At 37.2% G+C, this 22,206-nt stretch overlaps 1 protein-coding gene across 1 annotated transcript in view; it reads left to right on the forward strand.

The window, feature by feature from the left end:
• ACACA (acetyl-CoA carboxylase alpha) overlaps positions 1-22,206 on the forward strand; it is a 144,644-nt gene that overhangs the window by 84,640 nt on the left and 37,798 nt on the right. The window contains exons 41-44 of the mRNA XM_053457694.1: positions 4,526-4,795; positions 7,809-7,906; positions 10,686-10,806; positions 11,648-11,758. Coding sequence (XP_053313669.1) covers positions 4,526-4,795; positions 7,809-7,906; positions 10,686-10,806; positions 11,648-11,758 — 600 coding nt within the window. The remainder of the gene's footprint in view (positions 1-4,525; positions 4,796-7,808; positions 7,907-10,685; positions 10,807-11,647; positions 11,759-22,206) is intronic.

Consider the following 22,206-nt stretch of genomic DNA (forward strand, 5'->3'; position numbering starts at 1 on the left):
CGTTTCCTATGCGATGCTATTTCCCCGTGCTTTCGCTAGATGTCACAGTTTTCCTTTTGAAATCCTTTACCTTTATGCTTCCTTCTTTACGTGCATGGAGATCTTTAAAATGTAATCTCTTTCACAAGATCAAAAATAGGTCTGTTTTTTTTCTTTCTCTAAAGGAAAAAGCCACGGGTTATATTGAATCCTTTTTGGCTAAAACATATTTTTTTGTTTGTTTAATCTTGTGTTATCTGTATAGCCACTTTGTCCTATTATGCCACGTAATAATAATGTAGCAACTTGAAGAAGAAGCCTTCTTATTCAAATACAAAATACATATACAAATAATTTGATATATGTATGTGTATTTGTATGGAACTAGTTATTAAAAAAATATATATATAAATATATATATGTAATATGAGTATCTAACATATATGTACAAATGCAATATATATGTGTGTTTATATATATATATATATAAAACTATGTACATAAAAATATGTATAATAGTAATATGAATTAGTATGTGTATATGTTGCTATATTTTAGAGGCAAAACCGTTTTTTGCCGCAACTCAAATTCCGTGTTGCATTTTAAAAAAATCTTACATTTTAACTGATTGTAACATTGAAAACAATATGTTTTTAGTTCATCTGCGAATATAGTCATGTCCATGAAAATCCTTGCACGTTGTTGTCATTTTGTCCCCGTATTTCACACAATTAACAAAGGGTTGGCATTTCAACATTGACCATGTGCCAATCCTGCCGCGGACTGTGTAGCTGCTAGATAATACTAATATTCTTTTCTCCCTCCACGTTCTAGAGATTGTAAGAAAGATATGATGGTGGATGCCATTAAAGTAATAGGCTGTGTTCTTCTCGGTATACTAAGAGCAAATTAATGAATCGCCTTGCCTAGACGCCTTTTTCTCTACTGGTAACCAAACCCCTTGCGTGACTCATTTCAGTTCTAGCAAAAAAGACATTTCAGCGGGTTTGAAAAGCTTGACTTCAATCATACTCGTGTTCCTTTTGTGTCATAGATGTGACTCTTGAGGGTGCAAAGGTCAATAAGTCAAGATGTTTTATAATGGCCATCTGCCCCTTGTGTTGTAAGGCATTTACATTCCCTAATACCATGGCCAGAGCTACGATTGGTCTTTAAAGAGATAAATTGCTCTGAAGTGTACTCCAAGGCCATGGGCTATATCATATTATTGATCTGGACACTGTTTATGTCTGATCATTCTCTCAGAATAAAAAACCCAAAGCCATATAACCCACCTTAAAAAGTGATCAGATTAGCATTTGACAAGGAACGACATATGCCTTATAATATAATGCAGACCTAAGACTAGCACAAGGGGGCAAGATGACATAGATTTGTGGAACGATAAGAACCATTCCGCCCATCTTGTCTGCCTTTTTATCACCCGTTGTAAATCCTCCAATCATATTTGGTCCTTGGTCTTGCGGTGTGCTCTGAATAGCATTATGCCTTTGCCATGTGTGCTTAAATTTCCCCCACCGCTTTAACCTCTACAACTTCTACTGCATGTTTTTTTTTTTTTTTTTTATTCTTCTATATAAAGCAAGATAATAAATTCCAACATCTGAAACCGCCTGTTATGCCTCTGCCGTGTGTATAGAAAATGTATGCCTGAGTGTTAGGGACACATTCGAGTAATTATCAACTCTCCACCAACTGCTACCCTAGGTAGCTTCACATAAGCAATCCATTAAGGCTCGTTTTCCTTTAATTCAGATGCTGTGTAATTACCACAAACAGGGTACTTGTCATAATAAATATTTACATCTTTGAATGAACCATCCCCATCCCCTTATGCTTATCCTGTAATTATGTACCGGTGTATGGGCACATACTGTATTCATTGTGACGGTAGCAGCTTTCCGATATTTCTTGTTATAGTCTGTTTGTGTGTATGTATATGTGTAACATATATATATATATATATATATATGTATGTATATATATATATATATATATATATGTATGTATATGTGTAACATATAATATATATGTATGTATATGTGTAACATATAATATATATGTATGTATATGTGTAACATATAATATATATGTATGTATATGTGTAACATATAATATATATATATGTATATGTGTAACATATATATATATATACAATGTGTATATGTGTAACGTATATATATATATATATATATATATATATGTCTGTGTGTATATTCATGTGTGTGTGTTTGCATACAAAAGCAAAGGTAAACCAATGTTGAAATATTCAATATGTTATAAATGGTTTCAGTGGGATTTAGTTCTGGACTTTGAGTAAGCCATTCTAAAACTTTCACTTTTGAGTTATCTTTCCATAGTAGTCATGTTCTTGGAGAACGGTGATTTCTTCCTTGCTATTCTTCAATGAATCTCATTGTTGATCTGTAGTTGTATATTCACTTTCAAGAGTTAATATTTTGTATTTTTACCTTCTTGTTTCTATTTATATGTGTCTAATCTACATTTAAAGTATAATTTGACCTAATCCCTTTACCTCTGGTGTGTATTCACCACTGTTGTAGATTAGTCTGGTAGCGTTGTTGAGTGTAAATTATGTTAATCCTTTTCGGTTTCTTGTGTTTGTCAGTTTCCCCTCTCCTGGTTAAGTGTTTATGAAAACCATGCCCACTCCCAATAAAATCTGATCTCTTGCATCCTGACTGATGTGTTATGTCATGACTGGTAGTACGGTTTGTTTGGAGACCCACTGAGCAGCATTTTTACTCTGAGAACTAGAGTGGCTACCCATGTTCTAGCCAGCCTTTGCTACAAGTAAGGTGGCAACAATGGCCAGGCACGTCCTTGGAGGCCACCTTGTTCCCATTACACTCATATTTGTCGTGAATACTGTCAGCAGCTGATTGAAAGAGATGCTGTAGATCCCTGGATGATGTTGTAGGGTGGTTTGTGACACCTTGAATGATTTCACAACTTGCTGTTTTAGAGGCTTTGAGCAAATGACCACTCACATGAAGCTTCACTACTTTTTCCAATGGCCCCAGACCTTTAGAAATGGCTTTTCCCAATATCATGGATCAATAACTGTTTTCTAGAGGTGCTCATGGATGTCTTTGGAACATGGCATGTTATGGCTTTGGAACCTTCTGTGTTGACTTGTGGCATGGGTCAATATTGGGCAAGGCTTGCTGAAATCAAGCCTTGATTGTGTGCAGAGGTCTTCAAAAACCTGGCCCTAATAATCGCTTTTAATTGTGCTGAGTTTACTGATGGGGGGATTAAAAGTAATAATTTTGTCGCATCTGATGACTGCAAATTTTACTATCTTACTCATAAAAATAAAAAAAAAACCACACCACCTTCTATATTACTAAAGCCCACACAATGATCTGGCCGAAATGTGAAAAATGCAGCAATGCAGAAAGACCACTGTTGTGAGAGTGTTTCAGAAGTGTTAGTAAATATGTTTTCATATAGTTCATGTAGGTTGACGGACTTGTGTCTTAGAGCCGTAATTACTGTGTAGTTATGTAATGTTTCTCACAGTTTTATGACATCACTTTTATGATTCTCAGTAAAAGACTAGCAGGGAGAATCCTGTTTATGGGGTAGCGGTGATTGAAATTGAGTGGGGTCCTATTTCGTCTATTCAAATACAGATCTAGCAAACAAACTGAGCAGAGTAAAATAGTATTTATGTAAGTCTAGCTTAATTTGGATCACTGGTTTGAAATCCTTAGTTGAGAGTCTCCTTTTGAATAGGGGAGGCAATGATGAAACGGAGAAAAAGTTTCATAAAAACTAAAGGAGTAGAAAAGAGTGTGACTCCTTTTCATCTAAAAAGATGTATACATTTGTGGTTGTTGGCGAATTGTGTGATATGTCTGCCTAATGTTTAAATCTTTGGGCACTGTGGCATGACATCAACTTGTTTAACCCCTTAAGGACAATGGGCGGTCCCTAAACCTATTGAAAACAATGCATTTTGAGCCCGTACATGTACGGGCTTTGTCATTAAGGGGTTAAAGGTACAAGTGGAGCACTGTCGGCAGAAATAATTGGTTGCAGTGACATTTGGACCACCTATTCCTCTTTGCCCCAGAGAACCGTAAACCACTGTATGGTATATCTTTTACCTGCACCATGCGAAATGTTATGTAAAAATGTAAACCAAACCACTTGAATTATAGACAAAAAAAGGCAGAGAGAATAGTACTTAACTGTTAACGGTAAAAATATAAATAATTAGGCATGTGAGCTGGCAAATTTTGGAAAATAGATAACTGTAATGCGTCGATACATTTTCAGGAAAAGCAGAAGTGTTCTTGAACCTTCTGCAAAAAGTATTCTCGTGGAAATGTTATCTGATGCCTAAATAAATGTTTTGAATGCACAATTATTTGTGAGCTGTAACTTTGTTGTTAAGCAAAAATGGAAAATGTCTTATGGTAGTGATATTGTATTTTCCAACCTAGCTACAGTACAACCATAAAATTGTATTCATCTTTTTTTTTCTTTTTGACAGATCGGCATGGTCGCTTGGAAAATGACTCTTAGAAGCCCAGAATACCCCGATGGCCGTGACATCATTGTTATAAGCAACGACATCACGTACAGAATTGGTTCCTTCGGTCCTCAAGAGGATCTACTGTATTTAAGAGCCTCAGAGCTTTCTCGGGCTCAGAAGATACCACGTATCTATGTTGCTGCAAATAGTGGTGCTAGGATTGGTTTGGCAGAAGAGATTCGCCATATGTTTCATGTTGCATGGGAGGATCGTGCTGATCCTTATAAAGTAAGTCCAGGATTACTAGGAAATGCTTTTCTATATATGCTTTAAGAGTGTATATTAACAGAAATAAAGAAGCATATACTATGGAATATATCTGTAGATGCATTTATATAAATTAAAGTTAATTACCGTTAAATGCACTGTCCTAAGCAAGATTTGTATATTACAGTATCTCACAAAAGTAGGTACACCCCTCACATTTTTGTAAATATTTTATTATATCTTTTCATGTGACAACACTGAAGAAATGACACTCTGCTACAATGTAAAGAAGTGAGTGTACAGCCCATATAACAGTGTAAATTTGCTGTCCCCTCAAAATAATTCAACACACAGCCATTAATGTCTAAACATTGGCAACAAAAGTGAGTAAACAGTGGAAATGTCCAAATTGGGCCCAATTAGCCATTTCCCCTTCCCGGTGTCATGTGACTCGTTAGTGTTACAAGGTCTCAAGTGTGAATGGGGAGAAGGCCTCGCTATGGTCGACCAAAGAAGTTGAGTGCACATGCTCAGCGTCATATCCAGAGGTTGTCTTTGGGAAATAGACGTATGAGTGTTGCCAGCATTGCTGCAGAGGTTGAAGGGGTGGGGGTCAGCCTGTCGGTGGTCAGACCATACGCCGCACACTGCATCAAATTGGGCTGCATGGCTGTCGCCCCAGAAGGAAACCTATCTTGATGCACAAGAAAGCACAAAAATGTGAGGGTGTATTCACTTTTGTGAGATACTGTATATATAAATGACCTATTACCTTAGGGCATGTGAGCCATGTTGCCTGACCTTGCCTTTAAGCTATCCTCAGCCTTGGGATTTCAGATGTTAATGAGTGCATGTATGTGTTTTATGCGTGGAAAGCAGGGGTCAGTGTGAGCCTTCATACAAAAAACATTCATCCTATGGGTTGTTATTTCTCCAAGCAGTTAGGATTTTAGGATTTATTTGTATATGCATTTTGATTTATTACAGGCCAGAAATGTAACATTAACAAATGTATTTGTGTCTTCTGGCATTAGCCATGAGAAATGATCAGCCAGTCAGTGGCAAGAAATTTTAGATCCTGGAGGAATTTTGGAAAAATGCATATTAGAGTACTTTAATATGCATTACTCTATAGTAGGGGTGTCGGGGATGTTTTGCTGTCCTTTTTAAAGTTCCTTTGATCACAAAAGGCACAGTGCTGTAAGCATGTCCATACTGCCCATTCTGCTCGTTCGCTACTTGCTTTGTTCGCAATTCTCTATGCTGTATTGACATAAACATCAGCCTTGAATAACTGGCAGCGCTTGTCTATTCTAGAAATAAATCATTAATAATATAAAAGCCAGAGATCTTTGGAACACAAAAGACCAATGCGAGCTCATGCTGCAAGAATTAAAGGGTTTAGTATTTAACGCAACTTTAAACTTTAACATACAACCAGTTTGTTAATCGTATAGCTCTACTAAGACAATATGAGATCTCGTACTTTCATAACTACAGAATAAGAAATAAGTCACTTGCATTTACTACACAGTTCTATAGAGATTCCTACTGGAATTTTAACTGATGACAAATCTTGTTTTTTTATGCTGTTTCGCATCCTCCTGTTTTATCTATGTCTTATAGAACATATATGTAATTATACATTTCCCTTTTATATGTATGTTGCACCGCATTGTGTACACAGTATATCCCAGACAATTTCCTTTGCATAATTGAGGCAAGCAGTCTTGCAGACTTGATAGCTACAGGGAGATTTGTTTAAGCTCTGTCTTCTTGTGTACCCAAGAAGATGATTGGCTTTAGCTAGAACTTACAGTTTTGTATTTTATTGTCTGCTAAAAGTACACAAAGGCAATGTTTATTTACATTTATTAAAAGTTTAAAGTGTGACATTGCTTGATCACCTTTTGTTTACACTATGCATATACATTTAATAGAGATGGGAATAATCAAGATAGGGTAGCATCATAGAGGAAAGGGATATTTTGTATGGACATTATGCATACATGGTTAATCTCGGTTTAGCCTGGAAGCTCCATGTGCAACAGCATATGTGGGGGGGGGGTTGTCGAGCTTTGGCTGTTCACCACCCATTATCACCTGCTTCTACTTGTTCTTACACCAGTCGCATTCACCTAACTATACTACATCATCATCATCATCATCATCATTACGCTTCTTTAATGTCACAACAGAAAAGACATTTCTGAAAAATGTAATACAAATATTTCAATTTATAATCCCAATTCTTTATACATCAAGATATTGGCTATGCACAATGCTCTACACTGTGCACAGGCACAATTGTGTATGTTTGAAAGACACACACCCTAAATGCAGGTAAATGAGCCCCAGACGGGACAGAAGAAGTGGAGCCTAAAATAGGTGGAGTCATGCAGCATCAAATAACTCCTATTCTAGGCTCCATCCCTTTATGTCCCAGGGCACCTGGAGCAAAAGTTGGCAAGTATAGTTTTAGACCAATACTTAGTTTTCCATCCCAGGACAGATCATTTTCTTTAACTAAACACACAACTTAAAATGAAGGAGGCAGGGGTGTACAGTTGCGTACAGCGATGTATTTTGGTGCTAGTCTAGGCCTGACACAGGACAGTTCCCCCATTGCCTCCTGTTACTTTGCTGTTGTCATCCTCTCTGATCTACTCCAGGATAGGTCTTCTTATTCCGGTACTCCGTCTCAGAAAGATGGAGGAGTACTGGATATGGTTGCTATAGATGCTTTGTCGGCTATGCATGCACCAACAGTGCAACAGAGCTGGTTATATGAGGTCTACCGAACTGTCCCATTGGACAGTGGTGCACCTGAGACTATTTGCTTAACGGAGTCTGTGGTTTATAACACAAGTGTTCTAGGAAATGTGATTTACCGGTAATAGGAATTCTACTGTTCAGACGTCATCCAAATGTACAAATCTTAAAGGCAACCAAATGTGTGAAATAGGATTTATAGCAATTATAGCTTTTTCATCAATATCTGACAATTTTTTTTTGTTTTGTTTTGTGTTATTAGGGATATAAATACCTTTATCTGACACCACAAGATTACAAAAAAGTCAGCGCTTTGAACTCGGTGCACTGTGAGCATGTGGAGGATGAAGGAGAATCCAGGTAAATCCAAAGAAAGTCATAGAAGCAACAGTAAACTTCTCAGGACAGGCCATAGAAGAATATGTGGGTCTCGATCAGAATAAATCTCATTTTACTTTATTATTATTATCTTTTATCTATATAGCGCCAACAATTTATGCAGCGCTTAATACAATACATACATTCAAGGGGTATGACAAGACGAGAATTGACAGACTAAGACAAACCGAGACATTAGGTGGAGAGAGCCCTGCTCGCAAGCTTACAATCTTCATAGTATTCCGAAATAATCATTATAAGGAGATATTAAATATCCTCCAAAAGCTGCTTTATTTGCTTCAAAATGAGTAAATTTGCAAACTTTAAAGTTTTTTGTTTTCATTTTCATATATATATATATATATGTCAAGGTGTGGTTCAAATGTATATCACATTTTATTTACAGAGCCCCTTTGCACCATAACCATAGGCAAACAGTCAAAATTAATAATATATAATTTGACAATGACGTATGTTAAGGCTTACCGGTACAGAAGGATGAGAGGGCCCTGCTCTTTGCAAGCTTACTATCTATGTCACTGATACTTTAACATATCATATCACTGATAATATTCCATTCTTAGTTCATGTGTATTTTTTCATTTGTATTTATTCTTTTTTTTAATCTCTATTCCTCCTTTATAGTAGACTAATACCATCATCTTTTTTTGGATTTGCTCCTGAGTGTTATTTTGTATACATTAATTTATGAAGGCACAGACATTCATGTAGTGCTCCCTTACCTAATTACTTTTAAAGCTACATGTAAATTATGAATTCCATGTTCATTTTTTGATTACATATCCCATGGTAATGGGAGGTTCCTTCTAAAGTTCCTCTAGAGAAATATAAATATTAGGGCCAATCTAAGGCCAATAGAAAGACAGTCCCAATGGACGTTGGCTCATTGCCATATTCATACATTGACACATTCATACATTGACACAAATACCCTTGCCAATGTACATCATACATATATCGTACCTCCCACTAAGCGTGATTTTCGGGCACTGTCCCGCCGTCCTGTGTATCTGCTGCTTTGGTGTGCGGCACAGATCATGAGCAAATTCAACTCCCATGTGGCCTCTTTGGAAAACTAGCATGACAACTTGGCTATTTGGGTAATGTGTGCTGTGACCTGCCTCTCATTCCTGGGGCTGGTTTGTCTAAACTACCACCCTGGTGTCCTAATTTGGACGATAACAAAAGTTATGGTGGGTAAAGGTGATGGAAAACCCTTCCATCGTCATTGATCTTATTTGCATGCGCCTACCCAGAATCCCTTGTGGTTATGGCAGCACCATGGGATTTCTGAGGGAAAAAAACAAGCCTTCTGGCTTGTCTGGTGTCTGTAGATGAGTGTTTAATAATACTTCTACTAATTGGGACAACTGAAATATTGGAGGTTTGATACATTGGCACACCCAGAAATATATACACTGCAGTATACATGCTTGTTGAAATATACATACCCTGACACACTTCTATGCACATACAGTGACAGATAAATACAGATGTGCAACAGTGTCTGAACCGTTCTATTTAGGAACTGGTTTATATGAGTAGTCCTAGTTCAATACTTGTATCTGTTAACGCATAGGGAAGGTTAACCACAAGGCAACCAAAGCTCCTTTAGTGAATATGCAAGGCCAGAAGAGCCATATTGATTAGCAGTCTAAAAACAGATGGATTATGGCTAAGGGTTCTCTGGGAACAATGTAAAATGAACACATTTCTGAGGCTGGAACACTGAAATTTCATTAACTTTAAATCTGGTCCAGCGAATTGTAAACTTTTAAAGACATTGTTTAATCAAATTTCAGAGTGTGATTTCTTCTGGATCTGCTTTTTTTTTATTTTTCCCTTTATTTTCATTTTCCTGGTGCTCTTACAATTCCTCTTTTGTCCTGTCACCTCTCTGTAGTTTTCTTATCTCTGAATGAGTAGCTGTTGAGACATATTCAGATGGCTAATTGGTGTCAGTACAAGTTAATTACAGATTAACACAGTGATTTATAGCCACTTTAACCCACCATATTGCTAGAGGTGCATTTCATAATGTACCAGATTGAATGACATCAAGGGAATAAATACGTAGTTGAATGTACATCCCTAAAGCAATATTAGACCATCTCAATCTGTATACCATAGAATATGTATATATGTATAAGTGTGTGTGTGTGTGTGTGTGTGTGTGTGTGTACATATATATATATATAATATCTTATTTCTCAATATTATGACAATGTTTATAGCTTACCCCTGGAAAGCTTCCTATTTTGGGTTTTATCTTGCTAATATTACTAAAGGAAACGGATAATCATTAGATAATCTATGTTGATTGTTTTTATCTTCGAGCTGTGGAAGCTCTCTATGTAAGAAGCCAATGATGATACTAATCAGCTCGTACAATTGTTCCCCATGGACCATTACCCTTACGCCCTACCCCCATCTCATGTGATAATGCAAGATGGTGTTAAAACTTGGATTCTGGATAGCACTGGAAACTTAAAAAAAAAAATACAATTCAATAAATTATTTTGTCTATAAAATGGTAGAAAAAAAAGTGTAGCAAAGAATATAATTGGATTCTGTCACATATTTCACTTCATTTGTTGTTTATTTGAATATGTTCAATTCAAATACAATTTACGACATATAATCATTGGTAGGACTCGTCTTTCTGAAAATGCAGAAACCTGCCCAGTGCTAAAACATTTGTGCCTACGTGTAAAAAAATAGATTTTGTCGTGCCTTACAGATACAAGATAACTGACATCATCGGAAAGGAAGAGGGGCTTGGCGTGGAGAATCTTCGAGGATCTGGTATGATTGCTGGAGAGTCATCATTAGCCTATGAAGACGTCATTACGATCAATCTGGTAACAGAAATGTTTTGCTCGTTCTAATGAATTAGTTTGTGGAAATCCATGTACGTTTGACTCAAAGGCAATTGTATAGTGTCAGGAAGGTTTATATTTTTTTAAATATTTATTTTTTTATTGTTTGGAACTAGAACAGTTGCGATCCTCATTCCAGGTTTTCTTTTATAGTGAAGATTACAACCCTCAATATAGTTGGCATGTTTCCTTTTTCCCCAAGCTCCGTTACCTGAATGCTTCTTATGCTCAGCATTGGTCACTTCAGCCATCCCCTACATTGGCTGATGCTAAATTTCTTGGGGTCATACGCCTGCGCTTTTGTTGCTCCCAGAAATTTCGGTGGTAGTGCTTTCCTGCCATTGGCTGACTGCTTGGAGCTGTCCCCTTATTATTTAACTTATAGAGGTTTGTGTGGACCACTTTGCAGTGCTGCTTGGATCCATCCCTTTCAGACTTATCATCAGGCTAGCAAATCAGTGGTTTAATCCAGAATACTGTTACTCTGGAACAATGCAAGTTTGCGGATATGTGCCCCATAGTGGTGCTGTCTGCCAGGAAGACTTGGTAGCTTCCGGTAAAGCACATGTGTGGTGAAACACTGCTCGTTTCCCTGAAAGAAGTGCATTAGTTCAGCAAATACCATTCGTAGATAACACTGTTTGTCTCGCTGTACCCTAGAAAGAAGCCTCATTGCCCCTTTCAGAGAGATGTCCAGAATGCATGCTATGTCGTAAAGACAGAAAAGTTAGATTCTTTTAATTGTAAAGAAAGGATTGATAAAGATGCCTTGACTATCACCGCATCAAGAAAACCTAGTCATATTTATTTTTGTTGTTTCTAGGTGACTTGCAGGGCTATTGGAATAGGAGCCTATGTGGTCCGACTGGGTCAAAGAACAATTCAAGTTGAGAATTCACATATTATCTTGACAGGAGCAGGCGCCCTGAACAAAGTAAGTAGTACGTTCTCTCTTCCTTTACGTTCTCTCTTCCTTTACGTTCTCTCTTCCTTTACGTTCTCTCTTCCTTTACGTTCTCTCTTCCCAATGTAATTAAATCTTATTTGATATTTTCAGTTTTTTCTCGTAACTTTCGCATATCTTGGATTTTATTACATTACATTACGTTACATTATGTGTTTGAGCTAATGTGCTTTTTTTGATGCATTGCATTAACTGTTACTTTTATCTACTGGGTTAGTAAGTGCGGCGTTTTGGTATACCTATGTTAGCTATAAATGCTCTTCTTGCGAGTAGCGTAAGACCTTGCTGGTACATGTTGCTTTAAGGCTAGTGTTTGGCTTAAAGCATGATAAATCAGTGTTGTCAAACACTGAGAGGCTTTGGCTGCTGGATCAGACTCTATTAACATGATGTTATTTTGCAACAGAACTTTAAGGATGTTTTTGCGACTGGCTCATTTCTTGTCATTCACCCATCAGATGCACAGCAATGATGTCAATTATTTGAATAAATGATAGTATTGTGGTATTGTAGTAATAATAATTATTAATAATAACTACGATATCATCTTTCTGTATTATAAGCACAATGAAAAATGATCTATTTTATTTTGTGCTGGAAGCACAGGTATCTGTATTATAATTTGCATATTTGCACAAAATGTTTGCTGGGTGTGAAACTAAACTGTATATCTGAAGTTCTGCAAGCTTACCTATTTGCATATAATTTGAGAATGTATCAAACCCCACTCCAATTACTTAGCTCTTACATCTGTATGTTTCATTAAATATCATTTTATTTGTACGGGTACGGATGAGTTTTAAGGTCTGGCTCCTCTGGCCATTCATCCCTGTTTAGGCACCTTTAAGTAAAGTTGGACAAATACATTTCGGCTGAGGGAACTTTTTCGACACCCTACACAGAACAGCTGGACAATCGGAGGTGGAATTTAAGTGCCTACTCGCAGGAACATCACAGATCATAATCACCTTCAAAGTGTGTTTATTCAAGCAGAGTTAGATCAATAATGTTTTTATTTCACGCACATTTCAGCAGTGACTATCGCCATATGCAGTCAAGTGTTTATTATGAGATATATTTGTACAACTTGCACAGAAAATCCTAAAATAAGGCAACATTTTAAAATGAGAAAAAAGTGTAGGTCGAGTGGTGCATTTGCATGGCTTTTATAGACGGTGACAAAAATCATAGGGTTCCGTTATCCAGTCCAAAATATTTTTCCGGTGTCATTTTTTCCATTGCTTGCATCAACACCATATTAACATTTCCATTTTTTTTTGAAGTGGATGGAAAATACATAACAGCAAGTACATTCAAGATGGATAACACGGCCCCTAATATTTTCAGTTATATGTTAGGCATAGAAACAAATGAGTTGCTTTTCAAATTGCCCAATTGTGTCTGAAAGGTAGAGAACACATAATTACTAAACAGTTCATGTCCTCCATCGCCATATTAATCCTCTGTGTTTATACATCGACTAATAATAAAGATAAGCTACAATATAGAACTAGAGCGGGGCATGTCCCTGACATTCATCAATTAACAAAATGGATTAAATGATCAAAAGAAAAGGACCACCCTCCCGCCCGCGTTCTCTATTTATATTGTTATAAAACGTGTTAACTGTGTTTACATGTGTATATTTACACCTAGGACTATTCACCATTTACTATTAAACCTTTTCACCCTTTCTATATTTCCATGTAACAGAGGTAATTGGCCTTTGTATTGTCTCTATGCTAAAAGGAATATCAAATATTGCAGAGCCGAGAGGTGTGAAGAGTGCAGTAAGAAAGCCAAATCAAAATGGAAAACCATAATAACTACCTTAGGTGTCCAGTCGTTAAAATATATTTTATTTTCAATAATTATCTTTTTAGGTTTCTCTTTTAGTGCTCGTAAAGTTCGTTTTATTAGGAGAGTGTTAATTATATGATCATCAGCAGTCACACATCTGCTTTTTGGCACGTATAGTTCTTAGGTAGATTTAAAAAAAAAATAATATGGAAATGTATGATTAAATCTGGAGTTAGAAATGAATACTACAGAATATTTGACAATTATAACTCAATGCACTTCTTTGAAAAACCTGTGAAATTAAATGATATTCAAAGTTATTTTATATATATATGTATCGTGACACTGTACAGCCCCAGGGGGATGTTTCGTGCAGATTCTACGCATGCATAATGTGTAAATTGTGTGTATGAGTCCCTGGAGTGGAGCATTTGGAGAGTAGTGTGGGCCAATGCTCCAACTCCAGTGTTGCTATTCAGATTTTCTATGTTCAGTCCAGGACTTTGACGAAGCCTGCGCAGGAAGTGGACATTTAAAACTTGCTGAAGGCTCATAATCACGGAGACTGTTGAGGAGGGTGGGGGTTCCCCTGTGCTCCCAGAAGACTATCCCTTGGTCCCTTGGCCAGGTGTGGCACTACCTGCCTGGACCTGTGCATTTTGTCCGATTTTGGGCATGTTTTCCAGAACCTGGAATAGCTGGGTCTGGTGGGAAAGCAGGTGAATAGTTGGGCTGGACAGCCTGGGCCAGCAAAGTATAAACCAGACAGTGTTCCGATTGAGAGCTAGGCTTTTACTTGATAATCTTGTTTGTTGGTGTTTTTGTGCCCTCTTGCTTAAGACCGTACCCCCCCCAAAAAAATTTACCCATATATATGTAAACGAACCAAAAATATATATGTGTATGGAAAAAAAAAAGAAATATTCAGCACAAATTATATGCTGGGCTTCCCAAAGAGCCTACTGTACATACAAGGTAATCTAGGCTTCATCTGGTCCTTTGCTGCAATAGTGCAGGTTTGCAGTAGGCCATACAAGGGTCGTGCCTAGGACTCTTGTGCCTAGGACTCTTGTGCCTAGGACAGGATTGGAGGTACCACCCCGCAAGCCAATGTCATGTTCACCCCTGGAAGTGGAAGGAGGCGTGATGGCAATGCTTCCAGGCTGCTCAAATCACCTTGCGGTGCCAGGGGCAACTGCCCCTCTTACCCTGTGTAAATTATGACCCTGGGCCGTACACTATGTTAGCAATTATAGAAATGGCCATGCTTCCTGCTTCTTCCTGAAAAGACTTGTACTGTTCTACCTTCTGGATACTGATAGTTTTTTTAAAAAAGTGTCCCATTAGAGTTTTAAAATATTAATATTTCTAAGTTTAGTGTGGATTTGTATTTGAAAGATGATATATAAAAGTATAATCCATTCGCAAAATGGATCTTATTATTCCGGCCTCTTTTCAAACATGTTTGGATGTGAATAATGGTACTCTATATACTTGGGGGAGTTTCTGCTATGCAAAGCAACCATTGTTTTAAAGAAGATAATCAGACCATAAAGATGCCTTCTCATCTTTTAATTCCTTCAAAGTCTTTGTGTCAGTGCTTTTTAAGTATGGACTCCTATCCCCCAAAGACACCCAGTTTCATAAAGCCTTGTTAAGATTATCCTATCACTCCTTCTGCCTTCCAGGTTCAAAGCACTCCTAATTGTCTTTCAGTCCCTCCATGCTTACACAAAGTACTTTTAGCCTTTTTTTTTTTTTAACATTGTTTTCATTTTTCTGGTGATAGACTTGAGTATTGCAAAGAAAGAAATAATGTACTCTTTTACAAGCACTGCAAATATTTGATATAATTGTACCCTCTGTGGAGCGTATGCAGACCTTTAGTACATCAAAAAATAGTTGCAGTAACTCTGACTTGGTACGTTAAACAATTTCTTACTTTTATGGGACATAATACAGCAAAAAGGAGAAACCATTCATTGAGAGTACCAACCGAGCATTTGGAATACCATACTTTTGTACTATATATTGGAGTTGGTTCTGTTTGTATGCAATTTGAATTATGTGTGTATACAGGTATATATTATTATGTGTATATGTGAATTATGTGTGTGTGTGTAAATATATATATACCGGTGTTGTGTGTGTGTGTGTATGTTTTAATGAAACCTTTCAGTAGAGACAGTCTTTTAAGTTTACAATACTCTGTAATTTGAAGTAAATTTTTATTACAGTGATGCTGTATGTTGATATGTTTAGGTTGCTTGGTGTGCTGAAGCAGGAAATCGTCTTTCAGGGGACATTCTGTTTTGTTATTTTCTGTTCGACCCCAATAAACTTGGGGGGGGGGCGATCCAGCAGATCTTTATTACCTCCCCTTTTTTATTCTCCTTTTTTGTGATGGACCTGCTGACCCTTTTGAAAATTGAAATAATGATAATGCACGTCTCCTGGCTGCATCAAACGTATCAGCACATCAAAAGCCAGGAGGCATGAAATGCAAATGATAAAGTGAAAGCATATGGATTGTGCATGATCGCCCGACGTCCAATGAATTTTAAAAGGTGCTGCCTAGCATGGAAAGGAGGAGGCGGCGGTATATCGAGAGAACGAGAGGGGGGCTGAAATAAACACATTATCCCTGCACATTTTTTGTTCTTTCATTCCTGACAATATTTTTTTACACCTCACTGAGCACACGCTCGGCTTCTCTCTCCCTTTCCCTCGCTCGCTCGCTCTCTCTCTCTTACTACACCTCGCACACATCTCGGGTCATGTCACTGAAGCTCCAGTGGAAATAATAAGATATAAACCACAAGGTTGTTATTTGCATAGAAATAGCACGGGGGGCCTCAGGCAGCAAAAGAGAGAAGGACATAGAGATGGGCTGCGTAATGAAAACTTTTGCTGAGATTGAGATTTTTTTTTTTTATATTAATATGCACCTTATTCCCCTTTCACCCACAATAGGTTTATCGCAGAGGTGTAAGCACGCGGGGGTTAAATCTGTCCCATAAATGCGCTTTACCTCATTGTAAGCTTATATAATATTTTAGTAAACGTGGTTAATGCCAGAATATTTGAAAATCATTTAGAAAAATTAGCCCCATTCACAAATACTGTTACGGTTATCGGAGAGAATAGATGATTGAGTATATTAATGGATTCTGTGGTTTTTATGCAAATGTTCCACATTCTCCTGATTCTTAATGCAAATGCTTAAGGTGTCTGTGATTCTGAAAGATGGGGATTAATAATGCAGAACTGCAAGCTCGTCCTGATTTCTTGTGCATGTCACTGATATTTAACATTAGAATCCTAATAGACTCGAAGGCAGGACCTTTCTATTAAAACGCCATTTACTGTCCTTAAACTACCAAATCTCAGTCATTCTTGTTTTTGCTAGCCTTAATTTGAACATCTGTGGGTGATTATACTGATGATGGACATTCCGTTGAACTCTTAAATCATTTGAATCCAAGGGAAATATCAATCTACTATGAAACTGAATAATTTAAGAGATTCTTTGTTTTACTCTTAGTGGGCAGTATATGTGGGGTGTCGAGAAGCCTTTTGTGTCATCATTAATCTCTTTCTCACACTCTCTCTCTCTCTCTCTCTTTATTTCTTTATCTCTCTTCCTCTATGTCTCTCTGACATACTGTTCCAAAGTTGAGGTTATTTATGGAAAACAAAAACATTTTAAATGATCAATTAGCCTTTAAAACTTAAATTTAGATTAGAGAACACCATTGAAGAAAAAAAAAATAGCCATTTCCAATCATTTACAAAATTAACAACATTTACACTGTGTCTCTGATCCAGTTGATGTTATTTTAATTTGCTTTTCTGGGTTGTCTGGTGCTAAGGCTGGCCCTGTGCATGTGTGTGTGTTTGTGTATACACACGTGTGTGTGTGTGTGTGTGTATATATATATATATATATATTTGTCAGTTTTCATAGCTGTGCCAAAACAACATGAGATCTGCTTTAAGTGACAAATATCCTTAAGACGTTGACACTCCATATGACTGGACCATTTGCTTTATCTTGGTGCATCAGCCTTTGGGGCATGCCCTCTGTATATACAAAAAACCAGTAGTAGTTATATTCATCAAATGGATGATATTATCTTACTTCACACTGTTATTATTTGTGGTTTATTTATCAATGTGTCTAAAGTACTGCTCTGCTAGATAAATTGGACCCATGAGAATAATTTAGGAGGAAGTGGTATCAATATATCACATGTGAGATAATATCATTTGTATAATATGAATCTCGTAGTGGTCCAGGCAGTCTTATCATCATCACTTTTATTCAGATTTAATGTCAAAGTATTTCCCAAAGTGTAAACTAATCCTCTGTTTGATAGTTCAACAAGAGCAATAGTAACTATTGGAATAGTCCTTTGGCCACTAAAGTGCTGGTGTTCCAATTTTTAACGTACCAATTTTGCTGCGAGTCTTAATAATTGATGACCAGAAGGTATTACAAATTTGAGGCTTAGCTTCCATATTGGTATGATAAATATGCATATTTCATTCCTCTTTAGATATAATGTTACTGCTTAGATTGGGTCTTATGTTGGACACTTGAGATATTGGATCAGGTTTTTCCTGTGCCTGTGATCCTAATGGCTTATATACCATTTTGTAGGCAGGTATTTGTAGGCGCAGTAAGGCGTATGAATGTTAAAGAATCTTAAATTTGGGTGCACACATGGATCTCCCTTTCTTTTGGAGAAATGCTCTAATATCATAAAGGATCTTCCAACTAGATCCTTCCAGATCCTACTGCTTTTAAAAGCATATTTGGCAAAAATAATTGAATTGAATTCCATTAAATTGCAAGCTTTTGAAGCTTCTTATCTTGGAAGAAGAAACCTGAATAGTCTCAGGAGCTTGCAAGCTAATGAAATTCAGTTAGTCAATAAATTACCAAACTTGCTTATTTTTTTAAATTTGACAGCCTAAAATGTGTCTTCTCCCCAGATCACTTTATCGAAACGGAAGCTTTGAAACACAGATTACATTTTTGACGTTCACTTTAACTGAGGGAACGTATTTAAATGTATTTGAGCCCAATTTAGCAACTAAACTCTGTGGACACAGTTGTGACGTTTTTAATTCTCGAAGTGCGACTTTTTATTCTTACAGCAAGAGTTTATCACCCACAGTACATATAATGCTAGTAACAGATTTCAAGGGCAATAAGTTGATCTAAAGTAGTCTAATGATGCCTATCTGCAATTTTCATATATAGTTTGAAGCAGAATTTCTAACATAAAGTCAGACACAGTGGAGGACTGGCAAGGGGGGGGGAGCATGGGGAGCCTTTTCTGTGTATGTGTGTGTTTTGTTTTGTTTTTTTCCTTAGTTTCACATATAACCCACAAAGGTGTTTTAGAGGGACAAGGTGTTAGTAGTATCATTACCAGAGTAAGGTGGCAACCCTTTGCTTAGAAGTCACTGTTCTACAATGCTCCCTGGTAGGAGGACAGGCTGATCAGATATGACTGTAGAGGGGAAAGTAGGACACAGACCAAGCAAACGGACACACAAGAGACGCAATGCAATCAGAAATCCCAAATTAGCAGCCTGCCAGTCGAAGGTACCATGTGATAAAACAGGAACCAGGTCACAGACAAAGCCGAGGTCTGGGCCCAGAGTACCAGTCCTAGAAGTAGAGGTACCAGAGAGCAACATAAACAGCTATGTCTAAGACAAAGCCAAGGTCTGATCCAGACAGGTCCAGCAGCAGGTACGGGTCAGGCGGCATCAAGAAGGCTGGAAGGAACAGGTAATGGGCTGGGAACGTGCAGCATATACATCATAAGTTAGGAGCGGGTAAAATGCAGGTGGTCATGTTTGCTGAAATAGGAGGTTTCCCCGATTCTTCTTACTTAGGAAAGGTTGCTTACAAAGGCTCGCCAGCCTGAAACACTGCCTGACTGGCATATAACAAAATTTACAATGAAAAAGGGACGCCTTAACCCTGATTATACCTAAGTGTATTGCAGTGTTTATGCTGCAATCATCAGAGAGTCTGGTAATGGAGAGTATGTTCAGCATTTGGTTTATATGTACCAGAGGATCAAACTGCTGTGTGTGTTATGATATGATGATGCAGGCATATGGTAAAGAAGCCACAAGAGACTTTTTAGCGATTTATGTTACTAGTGACTACTGCTAAGCTTCTCTCATATAAAATTATGTTCCAAAGGAAAAAAATCTCTGGAGGATTCCATAATAACGTCATCTGTTTTAAAGTGGCAAAAGCCTTTAGTTTAGTTCAGTGTTTAATGCGGCTTAATGTAAATTTAATTGTAAAAGAAATATTACATCAGGACATTTCTGCCAAAGGCATGCAGTCTTGTAGGCATATATATTACCATATGACAGACCTTCAATTAAAAATAAATATACATTTTCTAAGAAATCCACTAGTTTAAAAAAATATGAAAACTGTATTTATGCATTTGCACGTTTAGGTTTTTTTCCCCCTCATTCTATTGTATATGGGGGGAAATAAGTAGACTATAGTTAAGTGCTGCTTTGCAGTTCATTCACGCCCATCAGAGTACCGAAAGGGTTGAAACGGCAATAATTCCTTGGCTCACTGGAGAAGCCTCTATTTCAGGTCTTTAACCAACGTAAGCCTACGAGAGCAATCAGCCAACTTAAAACAGCAGGTGCCATCCCTGTCATTCAAAGCGGCATTATAATTATTAATGCTGGATATGAATCTTCATGTAGTGGCCCTGCAGGACTATTTGAAGCATAAATATGTTAGCGGTGTGTTTGAGAATGCTAATCAAAGAGGCTTGATAAAACCAGCCGGCAGAAAATGACACTTACAGAAGAGGGTTGGGTTCGATTTCTCCTTGGTAAAAATGCTCTGGGTTCACTGGTACAGCGGTGGCCATCATGAATATTGTGTATTGAGTATATGCCCTTCTAAATACTATACAAAAAATATTACTAGTATGAGCTATGATAATTATAATTTAAGCTGCCCATGTGAAAAACAAACCATGGATTTGTAAAGGACTTTATCTAGTGCAGGGAAAAGTAGCATTGTTCTGAAGAGCTTACCTCCCAAGTATGATAAGAATTTCTGCCTGGATCTGAAATGCATTCATCTGCTTTGAAGGAGGTGATTACCATTGGAGTAGTCTTTCTTTCTGTCCAAAGATTCATTGTTTCCTCAGTACAAATTGTTTTGGAACGACATAGCTGCACTGTATTGTTGAAGATAAAAGCAAGTTGACTTGAAAAGATTGTTAGATTTTTTTTTTTTTTTTTTGCTGAAAAAAATTCCAATAATACTACCAAAGAGTGGTTAAAAAAAGGATTGGAGAACTGAGTCGACCAGGATGTTGTTTTTTTTTTTTTTTTAGGAAGTATTATATGGAAGCCAATTTGGTGACCCAGGGTCTTTTTCCAGGAACAAAGGCTAAAAAGAATCCTGCAAATTACATTTTTGGGCCTTACGGTTGACTGAAATGGCTACAATGGCCTACTGAGAGGAAGTCGTAGGAAGGACCAGGATTTTAGATTCCCAGCTTGATTACATGTTTTAAGAGGAAAACAGAAGTAAAGCATTTTCTGTCTCTTACATCTGGCTGGTATACAGATGTTTTTCAGATATATATGTTTTCAAAATAAATAAGTCCTCTTTCAAAAGAATATTCTGGTTCTGTCCGTGCTCCAGTCTTTTAATCAATTGACTGTTTTGTGAAAGGTGTTAAGGATAATGTAATTAAAGATTTGCACTAGCTTGCCGTCTTCCATTGAGATCCCACCACGCATCTGACCTCCATCTCAGTCCTCCGTTAACAATGCTTTAACATTTTTAAAACCAGTTTACAAAACCATGATCTAGAAAGAGTTTTAAGTTTCCAGTGTCTCGCAATATGAAGGTGGAAATATTATTGTAGAAACATACGAGGTATGTATGTTAAAAATATAAATATATAGCATGTTTATGCTCTATTGTTGAGTGTTAATGTTTCTTTTTTACGTGACTTAGTCACTGTGAAGAAATCAACGATGCATGTGTGAATTAAAAAGTGATGTATTGTAATGTGCTGTGATATCATCACCGCTGGTGGCTCAGGTCACATCTATATGCAATAAAGCACCTGCATTCTATAAAGACAAGAAAATAGAAGTGAGCTGATGTGGATCAATGTGATGTAAATGCATCATGGGGACACGATACTTCTCCTGATGAATTCGCTGACAGATGTACACCAGAATCTTTCAATGTTACATAGCGATTTCCTTTGCAGAATCTCTGACAATGCGCTGCCACTTCACTCAGATGGTGCAGAGCGCTGAGAAAAGAAAGAGCAGATTTATCTTGATCTCTGTAAAAAAGATTTAAGGTAAAAAAGCCAGCGGTATATTAAACTATGTCCATTGTCTGTCAGCCGTGTTAAGTTAGAACTGTCAGCCATGGGAAGAGATAAGCAGCATCGCATTTACACGAAGGTAGATTTTGCATTCCCATCTTCTGCTGCTCTTGTGAGATTTTACAAATATTCTTCTTTTCTTCTTGGCTTTATATATTTTTGATATTAATAGTTTATTGATCCAGTGAGCTACTG

The sequence above is a fragment of the Spea bombifrons genome, chromosome 2, assembly GCF_027358695.1.
Source record: "Spea bombifrons isolate aSpeBom1 chromosome 2, aSpeBom1.2.pri, whole genome shotgun sequence".
NCBI lineage: Eukaryota > Metazoa > Chordata > Amphibia > Anura > Pelobatidae > Spea > Spea bombifrons.